The sequence below is a fragment of the Saccopteryx leptura genome, chromosome 2 (genome assembly GCF_036850995.1).
Source record: "Saccopteryx leptura isolate mSacLep1 chromosome 2, mSacLep1_pri_phased_curated, whole genome shotgun sequence".
Lineage (NCBI taxonomy): Eukaryota > Metazoa > Chordata > Mammalia > Chiroptera > Emballonuridae > Saccopteryx > Saccopteryx leptura.
Genome location: NC_089504.1, coordinates 289,490,666 through 289,500,678, shown reverse-complemented (window position 1 = coordinate 289,500,678; position 10,013 = coordinate 289,490,666). Strand labels below are relative to the sequence as shown.

The 10,013-nt window shown below is 41.6% G+C and overlaps 1 protein-coding gene across 1 annotated transcript; it reads left to right on the top strand.

Moving 5' to 3' along the window:
- The first annotated feature begins 5,059 nt into the window (after positions 1 to 5,059).
- SPRR3 (small proline rich protein 3) lies at positions 5,060 to 6,986 on the top strand. Its single transcript, XM_066362469.1, has 2 exons — positions 5,060 to 5,195; positions 6,210 to 6,986. Exon 2 carries the CDS (start codon positions 6,229 to 6,231, stop codon positions 6,670 to 6,672), a length of 444 nt encoding a protein of 147 aa, XP_066218566.1. The 5' UTR covers positions 5,060 to 5,195; positions 6,210 to 6,228; the 3' UTR covers positions 6,673 to 6,986.
- The last annotated feature ends 3,027 nt before the right edge of the window (positions 6,987 to 10,013 follow it).

Here is a 10,013-nt window from a genome sequence, read left to right as displayed (position 1 = left end):
ACAGACTACACACTGATGGTAAACTGCATGTTTCCAGCTTGGATGCAGAGGTCACCTATGCAGGTGAAGAAATGCACATTTGGCTCTCTCCATGGGTAGATCTTGGTTTCCTCTGTTCCGGCAGCACCGTGAATCTCCATGGGTGCTGAAGAAGACAGAAGCTAGTATCTGATTTAGATGAGAACTGTTCATTGAGGGAGTTCCCACTGGGCTGCAGGCTGTTTCCTCCTATTTCTGACTCAGAAGAGATTTTTTTGGGCATCGATGTCAACCACTGTCCCAACCAACATCTCCCTAGGCAAAGTACTTGCTTCTCATCCCTGTTGCTCCCCCATGCCTCCTTGCCTCCTGTCTCTTTTCTGCTGTATGTTCAGCGCCCCCCACACACCCCTGCCACCTCCATACCTGTGCAGAACCAAGTGCTTGATAAAGGGTAGGAACATAGTTGATGTTTGCTGAGACATTGAGTGGTCTATACCTTCATTAGATAATGCTTTGGATTTGAAGGAAAATTCTAAGCCTCACTCTTGGAACACAAAGTTATAATTTTTGCTTAAAAGTTTGCATTTTATCATTAGCAATAAATTCTGTTCAGTTTTCTATTGTTATATAATGAATTACCACAAACTTAGTGTCTTAAAACAACATATGTTTATTATCTCATAGTTTACATGGGTTTAAGAGTGTGAGATTCCTACATTTAAATTTAAATAGACACATATGGCTAGTGGCTACTCTACTGTACTCTATTGGACAGCCTAGTTTCTGAGCTTCCAAAGTCAATTACAAGTTTCTTACACTATTGCATCAGTGATTTCTCTGACCTTGGTCTATGCACTGATTTTTGTCACTGGGTAATTGTGTTTCTCTTTCTGTATCAAATGGAGCATGTGTTTTATGACATGTGCTAACCTAGCTTCACCCTAAACAGAGCCTTATGTGCAACTGATTTCTTCAGGAATATAATCTCAGGGAGGATGAATATGGGATAAAGGAGGAGTAAAACTAGGCAAAAAGAAACATCAATACATTACAAAGAATATATTACAAAGTAGGCAACCACCAGGGTCATTTCCCTGATGACACTTTTGTTTTGCATTTCCCTGATAATCCTGATGATTATCTTTTCATATACCTGGTGGTCATTTGTAATTCTTCTTTGGAGAAATGTCTACAAACTGAAGCCCTTTGTTCTTTTTCCAATCAAGATTTTTTCTTTTTTTTTCTTTTTTTTTTATTGAATTATAAGAGTTTCATATATATTTTGGAAATTAACCCCTTATCGAAATACAAATATTTTCTCCTAGTCTGTAGGTTGCTTTTTCACTCTACTTATTGTTTCCTTTTCTGTACAGAAACACTTTAGTTTGGTATAATCTCACTTGGCTACTTTTGTTTTTGTACCAGTGCTTTGGTTTCATATCTACAAAATCATTGTCAAGACTAATATTATAAAATTTTTTCCTTATCTATTTTTGGAGTTTTAATTTTCAGTTTTTATGTTTAAGTCTTTAATCCATTTTGAGCTGATTTTTGTATATGGTAAATGGCAGAGGTCCAATACCTTTTTTTTTCCTTTTTCTGTTTTGCATGTTGGATATCCAATTTTTCCAATATCATTTGTTGAAAAGACTATTCTTTCCCCATGATGTGTTCTTAGTACCCTTGTCAAAGATTAGTTGATTGTATATGTATGGATTTATTTATAGGCTCTTTATTCTGTTCCATGGTCTATATGTCTGTATACAAGTACCACACTGTTTTATATAATTATTATGGCTTTGTAATACAATTTGAAATTAGGATATATACCTCCAGCTTTATTCCACTTTCTCAAGATTGTTTTTGTTAGCCTGGGTCTTCGTGGTTCCATATGGTAATTCTTTTTTTAAAAAAAAATGGATAAGTATTGATAAGGTTATGGAGAAATTGGAACCCTTGTACACTGTTGATGAGAATGTAAAATGGTGTAGCAGCTGTAAAAAAAAGGATAGCGATTCCTCAAAAAGTTAAAACTAGAACTACAGTAAAATCTAGCATTCCTACTTTTGGGTATATATACAAAAATATTAAGATTAACACCTCTGAGAAATACCTGCATGTTTGTGTTCATTGCACCACTATTCACAATAGCCAAAGATGTGGAAACAACATAAATATCCATCAATAGATAAATGGATAGAGAAAATATATATACACACAATGGAATACTATTTAGTCTCTAAAAAAGAAGAGAATTCTGCCATTTGCAACTACATGGGCTGACCCTATCCCTGTCCATCTACCCTGCAGGGGCCAGAGGAGAGGGGCCAGGGGAGATCAGCCAGAAACCACTGGCAGGGCTGGATCTGCCCCCTGGATGAATCCTCTGGCTGGATACCACCAACCCCCACTGTTTATGTCTTAATGGTTTCACGCCCTCTTGAATTCTCTCTTCAGCTTCTTTTCAACTTTCCCTGACAGTACTTGCTGACTATCACTCTGGTGCCTGTATTTAGCCTTAGACGGAGTTTACCGTTCACTTTGGGCTGCATTCACAAGAAACCAGACTCTGGGAATACCCAGGTTCTGTCTCCAGGGATCACTACCAGGCTCACACTGTCCACTGTGTACACTTCCACCAGTGCCTTAGAAATTTACACAGACATATGCTGGAACCTAGGGTTAATAAAATAAAGAGTCCAAAAAAAATATCTGAGCACGGTTTACATAGCTATTTCAAGACCCAGAAAATGTGGAGTGTTTAAAGGTACCCAGTATCATCCACATTCAGGTCTCAAGCAATATGGGAAAAGTAGCAGCTTCTTGACATCAGGAAAGAAGCCAAGGAAGATCAAGGCACCTCTGGGAGTAGGCCTGTCTATTAGAAGTGATGTGATTCATGCCCTGTATTCAGAGTTAGTTTCCTTAGTGCATGCACACTAGTGAACAAACCAAGCTTCTCTGAAAAATAGAAAGAGCCTTCGCACTCAGACATTGAGCATGCTTGTCTGAACAACAACAACAACAAAAAACAGGGTCAGGTAAAATTAGAAGTCCTAGTGTTTGGTGCCAGAGAGCCAGCCTTCCTTTCTTCCTTTCTTTCTCCCTTCCTTCCTTCCTTCCTTCCTTCCTTCCTTCCTTCCTTCCTTCCTTCCTTCCTTCTTTCCTTCCTTCCTTGTTTCCTTCCCTTTTTTTAAGTGAGAGGAGGGGAGATAGTGAGACAGACTTCCACATGCACCCTGATCAAGATCCAGCCAGCCACCTCCTCTGGGATGAATTCTAGAACTGAGCTATCCTCAGCACCTGAGGTGGGCTCTCTGACCAAACGAGTTATCCTCTGCAGCCCCGGGCCAAGCTGAAATCAGTCAAGCCACTGGCTGGGGGAGAAGAAGAGGGAGAGAAGGGGGAGAGGAGCAGATAGTTGCTTCTCTTGTGTGCCCTGACTGGGGATTGAGGATTTATGCAATCTGAAGAGAAACCAGAGTATTGTGACTGGGGATTGAACCTGGGATATCTGGACACTGGGGCAGTGCTCCATCCACTGAGCCATCACCCAGGGCCCATAAAGGCTTTGAAAAGAGTGAACAAGATATCAGGACAGGGCAGGGGAAACCCACTCAGGAAAGAAACACAGTAAATGAGAAAGGAATTTCTTCTAGAACCAAAGCCTAGAATCAAGATAGGTCACAATAAAAGACCCATATTTGTGCAGAAGAGCAGGAACCTCTAGAGATAAGAATCTCAGGTGGAGTAGCACAGTCCGGTCAATACTCTCTGTGTCAGGGACTCCTGAGAGATTGTTTTGAAGAGGAGAGGGACCTGAACCCAACCTGAGAGAAGAGCTAATGTGATACCCAGAAGTAGAGCTTAGGTATGAAGGTGGCGCTGGCACCATCCCAGAGGGAGATGACTAGTCAAACACTAACACAGAGGGAAGAAGATGGGTGGGGAAGGAAGCGCATGACGCACCCTCACCTTCTTCTCAGATTGTATCATGAGACCTATTATAAGCAAGTGAATCATTTTCAAGTAGTTGCTTTATGATTATCAAAGCAATTTATAGACATCTTTCTAAAATAACACTTTTCTCTATCTCCCCTTCCTTCCTTCCTTCCTTCCTTCCTTCCTTCCTTCCTTCCTTCCTTCCTTCCTTCCTTCTTACCTTCCATGAACCTACACATCCCTCAGGGAAATCAACAATTGCCCCTTGACTGAAGAAAGCATCTACCAGACTGGTGTGAGGGTCAAATGCAACCAGGACTTTGGGCAACTGATGGAAGGAGCTCATGGTAGTGGCTGTGTCTTAGGGCTCAGGTTCTGGGAGCTAATACAGGGGAAAAGTGGTGGGAAGGGAAGAGCCATCCACATACTTGAAGGATGTCCCCAGGATCACACCTAGTAAAGAAATTGTGTGTTGAGGTCAACTCTGAGTTAGTGACCTCTGTTTCATCATATCATGATCTAAGGACATGGCTCGTATATGACAAAAGAGAACCCATGACAGGCATAGTCTTCAGGGCTTTGCATCATGGCAAACAGACCCAGTGACTCCTGACTTTCTGTTTCCAAAGACCCCTACTATTTTTGGTCAACATAGCATCTTAAGGCTCTCACCAGAGTGAAAACAATTCATTTCTAAAGCAAGCATTTTAGCCTTTCATCTTCTCTCTCAGGCCTGAATCTGCTAGGAAATAGGACATTGCATGATTTACTTATTGTCACTTATTGAATAGTCACTTAAGCAATGATCAGATGATTCACTTACTGTTTTTCAGGGCTTCCCAGAAGAACCAGTAGTGCCTATTATTCACTTCCACATCTGCTTAGAAAACTAAAATGTTCAACACAATTAATCTGAGCTAAAGATTAAGGTTATGTCCAGGAAATACACTTGTTTCTGGTCCCAGAGCCCAGAACTTCCCCCTGATTTAATTCATCACCACCCAGGAATCCTTTTATTCATAGCAACCTCACCACAAAGGGTGAACCATGTGGCCTAACCCAGGTGGCATCTTTCTCAAAGAGTAAGTGCAAAAAAAAAAAAAAAGTTAAGCCAGAGATTTTCATTACAAAAGCTGTACTAAAGATAGAGTAGTCCTCCAAAAATTCTACTTCCTTAAGGCAAGGCTCATATTCTGTATAAAATGCTAGCTGGCCAGAGACTCTCCACCAGACCTGAGAGCCCATACAGCTTGAACTCCTCTCTGCAGTGGGTGAGTCTCTCTATTTGGAATTTCTTTTTAACATTTGCTAATTGTACTTTATTCTTCATGCTAGGAATATATTTATTTTAAGTGCAATGCTAGTTTGTGTTTAAGGTGACATTACAAATCTTCTTGACTTCCTACTCAGATTATAATGATGGAAACTGGGGTCAGAACAGGGGAATGGTTTCAGTAATGATGATTTGTTCAGTCACAGGACAGGGACTTTTCCACATCTAGGGTACTTGTAGTGACTTTTAATACTTCCTCTAATCATTATTGCAACTTTGAAATATTGACACACTGCACTGGCAATTTGTATGTTCAAAGATAGGTTTTTCTTTACTGCATAAACCTACCATCCAGCAGAGAACATCAAACGTGGATGTGATTTACACATTTACACTGTATGGAAAGTGATTAAGAGAGAGGGTAAGGCAGACATTGTGCTATGGCAGATGAGGTGGTGATTTAGACCTGGCAGAGAATGTTTGGGAGGAGAGCCATGATGGATTAGCATGCGTGCAAGCAACAACAGAATGGAAAGCCTTCCAGAAAGCATATACAGAGAGGATGATCTGAACAAAGGATCAGAGGAGGAATTATGTGGGCTCAGATCAGGTTAGTATAGAGTTTTGCCATAAGAGCTGGGTTCCCAGGTTCCCATGATGAACTTGAGAGGGTAGACTTGAGACTTTGGACTCTAACATCTTTCCAAATTATTAAAAACTTGAAAGCCAGCCATTGCATTGTTTTGCCAATGTAGGTTTTCAGAATTACCAGGAAGAAAGGAAGGATAGATCAGAGCTTCACTCCTGTGGAAGACAATGAATCAACTTTTAAGCTTTTCTCTTTGAAAGTGCACAAGGAATCATCAGAGTTTCCATCGATTTTAAATTTGGGGAAACAGAAAGAGAAGAGAGGCTCTCATATCTGAAAGGGCATAAAATAAGATATATTTATTGTTAAAGTTGTATTGTTCCTTGTTTCACGAAACCACTGGGTCAACTTTTCTGTCTCTAGGTTCAGCCTCCTTTGAAGCATGAGTTCCTACCAGCAGAAGCAGACCCAGACCCTACCTCCCCAGCTTCAGCAGGAGCAGGTGAAACAGCCCTTCCAGCCTCCACCTCAGGAACCATTTGTTCCCATAACCGAGGTTCCACAGCCTGTCCAGACCAAGGTTCCACAACCTAGCGACACCAAGGTTCCACAGCCTGGCCACACCAAGGTTCCACAACCTGACCACACCAAGGTTCCCCAGCCTGGCCACACCAAGGTTCCCCAGCCTGGCCACACCAAGGTTCCAGAGCCATGCTACCCCAAGAATCCTGAACCAGGCAATCCTATGTTTCCTGAGAAGGGTCATACCAAAGTCCCTGAGCAAGTCCTCCCTAAAGTCCCTCAGCCTAGCCAGACAAAGATGCCAGAGCCATTACCTCCAGCAGTTATTCCAGGCCCAGTCCAGCAGAAGACCAAGCAGAAGTAACGCAATCCACAGACATGGCCTGAGGAGCCGACCACCAGATGCTGAACACCTTCTTCCCTTCTGCTTCCGTGTCTTCATCATCTGCTGACCTTGTAGTTAGTATGGTCTCACCATTAGTCAGAGCCTCTTTCTTATTTGAAACCTAAAAAATATGGGCTATGAAGCTTTCCCTTGCATACTCTAAAGAGTCCTCTGAGCCTGTGAGTTATACAGAAGGCCTAAGTGCCTTTGCTGGTCCTAAATTGCGCAGGGCTCATCTGGAAAGTCAATCGGGTTGTTTCCTGCTCTGTTCCCATTAAATCACTTTAATTTCACTCTTGGCTATTTGTGTCATTGGCTAAATCTGCCCCTTCCTGTTCTATCATCAGTAGGACCTGTAATCAGAGAGAAGTTGAAATAGATATCATCTGTCTTGGTACTGTGTGTTTCCATAAGTGTTAGTGATTATATTTAGGGTACATCCTGAGAATGGCAATGCCTATTGTGTAATGGAACCCAGAGCCTGTCACTTTGGGCAGTCACACCTGGAGCAGAGCTTTTTCTCTGGCACTGGACTGAGCCATGCCTGAGTTCCACTGTGCCTGCTCCAAGCCACCTGTGATTTTGAGGGCCTTGTCCCCAAGGCTTCTGCTTATTCCCGAAAACATTATTGTTGCGTACTTGAACGTAATTATTCTGGTTTTCTTCACTCATTTTGCCTTTCAGACACTCAACATATACAGACACACGCTCCCAAAGAGACACATTTATTTGAGTAACCGCACATTCACCTAAGGAGCTACACAAGCTTTCATTAGCTCAAGCAATGGTATCTTTTGCTGGGCACCTACTATGTGCAAGCAGGCCTCAAACTATCTATACCAGGAAGAGGGAGAGGAGGATTCACAGTATCTCCCCTTGGAGAATCTATCGTCTTCTCTGGGAGATATGATATTTACATCCCCATATAAACATGTACAAAACCACACACTCACTCTGAATAGTGTCTCTTCCAAAATAAACTGCAGAACCTATTTATCAAGTGATTAGAAAAAGAGGATAGTTTGAAGCAGAAATTTATAAGGAGGAGTATGTGATCCAAGTGAGGCGGATAACCAGCCAGGAACTAGTAGAGAGCTGGTCATTAAGCAACAAAATTTGGAGTAAATGTAGAGTTAAATAGTACCTAGTACAAACCCTGCATTTCCAGGTAAAGACACTGATATCCAGAAAGGAGAAGAAGATTAATTAATAGCAATCAGAAATTGTTTCTGAACCACACTCAGAGCCCAATTATCCAGATTTCTAGATCTTCACTTTCTCCTGCTTTTGATTTCAGGGATGACCAGCAGGTTTGCAGGTCTTTGCTGAGTGAGACTTGGATTTTAGGGAGCTTTTTCCAAAATCAGTGAAACCAACATAAAATTTCAGAATGGCTGCTGTGGTCCTTGGGAAGTGAACCCCATTTCTTGATAAGGTTGGTGGTCCAGAACGCCAAGCAGGTGTGAGGCAAGTGTGACAAGTAGTATCTGCATGATTCACAGAACTCCGAATGCAGTTGGCAAGAACTCAGAGCTATTTGAAAGTTGTAAGACAGAAACTGGCCAACAAGTCATTACAAGGTGATGAGAAGTTGTCAAACTGGCAGCAGGGAATGATGTGCCATGGGTCTGTGTGGTATGCGCATTTGAAATGCCTTTATATTACTGCCAATTTCAAATGTAAAAGTGTCGAAAGATAACTCTGGGCCATTCACAAATAGGCTGGTTCTTAATGGGAAATGGGCTCTACAATACACAGACTTCACGAATATAAACATCTTACATAAGTGGTTGGCAGGAAAGAATCAAAAGGTTTAAAGATCTACCTGACTCTTGAACCATCATTTTATTCTAGGAATTTTTTTATGGAAAATATTCATGCATGTACACAAATACTTTATATACGAGGTTATCTGTTTCAGCAATGAAATGTTACCTTCTGCAGCAGCATAGATGGACCTGAAGATTGTTACGCTAAGTGAAATAAGCCAGTCAGGGAAAGACAAATGCCATATGATCTCACTTATATGTGGAATTTAATGACCACAATAAACTGATGAACAAAGTAGAAACAGAGGCACGGACACATGGAACAGATGGACAGTTTTCAGAGAGGATTGGGACAATGGGACTGAATAAAAGAAGCTGAGGAGATTAGCCAAAAAACTTGTATACATAACACATAGATACAGACAACAGGTAGAAGTAGCCAAAATGAGGGGTGGGGGAGTGGAGGTAGGGGAAAGAAGGCAAGGGGGTGGGGAGATAGAGATGGAAGGAGACTTTGTTTGGGGGTATACAATGAGATGTGAAGATGATGTCTTGAGTTATATATTTGAAACATGTATGGTTTGGTGAACCATGTCATCCCAATAGATGTCTTTTTTTAAATCAAGAATTTGACAATGAATATCAATAGATAATAAATAACTGATGAAATGAATATGTGTTGGAATTATATTGAAGCCATTAAAAATATTGTTGTAGAAGAATGATTAACCTTATTGGAAAATGCTCAGATTATATTATTACAAAATCAGATCCTGGCTCTAGCTGGTTGACTCAGTGTATAGAACATTGACATTGGCAGGGTGTGTAAACATCCCAGGTTCCATCCCCAGTCAGAGGATTCATGGGAAACAACCATCTGCTTCTCTTTCTCTTCTTCTCCCCTTTCTCTCTTTCTTTCTTATAGACAGTGGCTTCACTGGGCGTCAGCCCCGAACACTGAGGATACCTTAGTTGGTTCAAGAGTTGGCCTCAGGCACTGAGGCATTGTTTTGGCATTGGCCCCAGACGAGGGTTGCCAGGTGGATCCCACTCAGGGCACATGTATCTCTGTCGCCCTTCCTCTCACTGAAATAAATAAATAAATAATACATTTTTTTATTTCAAAAAACAGCCCTGGGCAATTGGCTCAGTGATAGAGCACCAACCCACAGTCTGAATGTTCTGGGTCCAATTCCCAGTCAGGACACACATCTGCTTCTTCACCCCTCCTCTTCTTGCTTCTCTCTCTCTCAGTTAGAGCAAGTTGGCCCAGGCACTGAATATGGCTCCAGGGCCTGGCCTCAGGCCCTAAAAAGAGCTCAGTTTCTAAGCAACAGAGCAGTGCCCCAGATGAGTGAAGCATTACCCCCTAGTGGGCTTGCCAGGTAGATCCCAGGGTGCATGTGGGGAAGTCTGTCTCTCTGCCTCTCCTCCTCTCACTGAATAAAAAAGTTTTTTAAAAAAATTAAAAAAACACAACAAAAGCATATCCTAAACAATATAAACAAAAGAACACTTTTTACTAATGTATGCATGTGTGTGGATTTAAAG

What these genes read in the sequence shown, in the direction of transcription:
- SPRR3 (XM_066362469.1), top strand. Translation starts at nt 6,229, where the DNA reads ATGAGTTCCTACCAGCAGAAGCAGACCCAGACCCTACCTCCCCAGCTT.